Below are 832 nucleotides of genomic sequence, written 5' to 3'. Positions count from 1 at the left end.
TAGCTTTGGACCCGTATATCCTCCTTTGGTACAAATAAAATCAGCATCTACGATATAATAACAGTCTCATATTGACGAATATTCTAGGAAATTATATACATCAGAATGATTAAATGAAATACGTAAAGGAAAAAAAATATATACTGTAAAATCACATCTATCTTATACAACATGCGTTGGGCCCAATATTTAATTATGTTTGTTCATTCAAATCACTGTAAATAAGTGTTAGTGACTGAGTTTATAGCTAAAGATCAATTAATTACATTATTACAATACATTTCCGGTAGAAGAGGAATAATATCATCAGCATTATCATGCTGGTGGATTATGAGCCCTAAAGCCTAATGACAAGAGGTTGGGTGGTGCCTAATGATATCCTGCATTTCCAGGTCACTGGCTTTGTATTTCGCCAACTGCGGGAGGGGACTAGGAACCAAAAGGATAACTATCACATGCTTTTATCCTTCAAATTTATAACACAGATACACCTATGTCTCTGTGTGTTGCTAATAACGATAATTATCATAATGTCAGGTAGGTCTAGTAACTGATCCTTGAAAATCCATCATAAAAATGACAAAAAAAAATCTAACAAAACAGAAATTAAGACTAAAGACATTATTTTATCACTCATCATATATAACCAAAATGAATGAATCAATAAGTTAATATCTTAGTTACTTACCTCCACCGCAAGACCACAACAAGTATTTCCAATGGGTGTGGTTATATGTTCTCTGTTACCCCGGTGCCCTCTGACCAGGCGTTTGCGGGCATGGGACATCAGGTAACTCGTGTGGCCATCCAGACCTATGCCAAGAAATTAGAG

The 832-nt window shown here is 35.3% G+C and overlaps 1 protein-coding gene across 1 annotated transcript in view; it reads right to left on the bottom strand.

Moving 5' to 3' along the window:
• Positions 1 to 832, bottom strand: part of LOC119585566 — a gene marked incomplete at its 5' end in the record, with an annotated part of 4,984 nt that overhangs the window by 2,998 nt on the left and 1,154 nt on the right. Inside the window, 1 exon segment of the mRNA XM_037934234.1 lies at positions 689 to 813. Coding sequence (XP_037790162.1) covers positions 689 to 813 — 125 coding nt within the window.

This window comes from Penaeus monodon, chromosome 20, assembly GCF_015228065.2.
Source record: "Penaeus monodon isolate SGIC_2016 chromosome 20, NSTDA_Pmon_1, whole genome shotgun sequence".
NCBI lineage: Eukaryota > Metazoa > Arthropoda > Malacostraca > Decapoda > Penaeidae > Penaeus > Penaeus monodon.
This window is presented reverse-complemented; position numbering and strand designations above follow the sequence as displayed.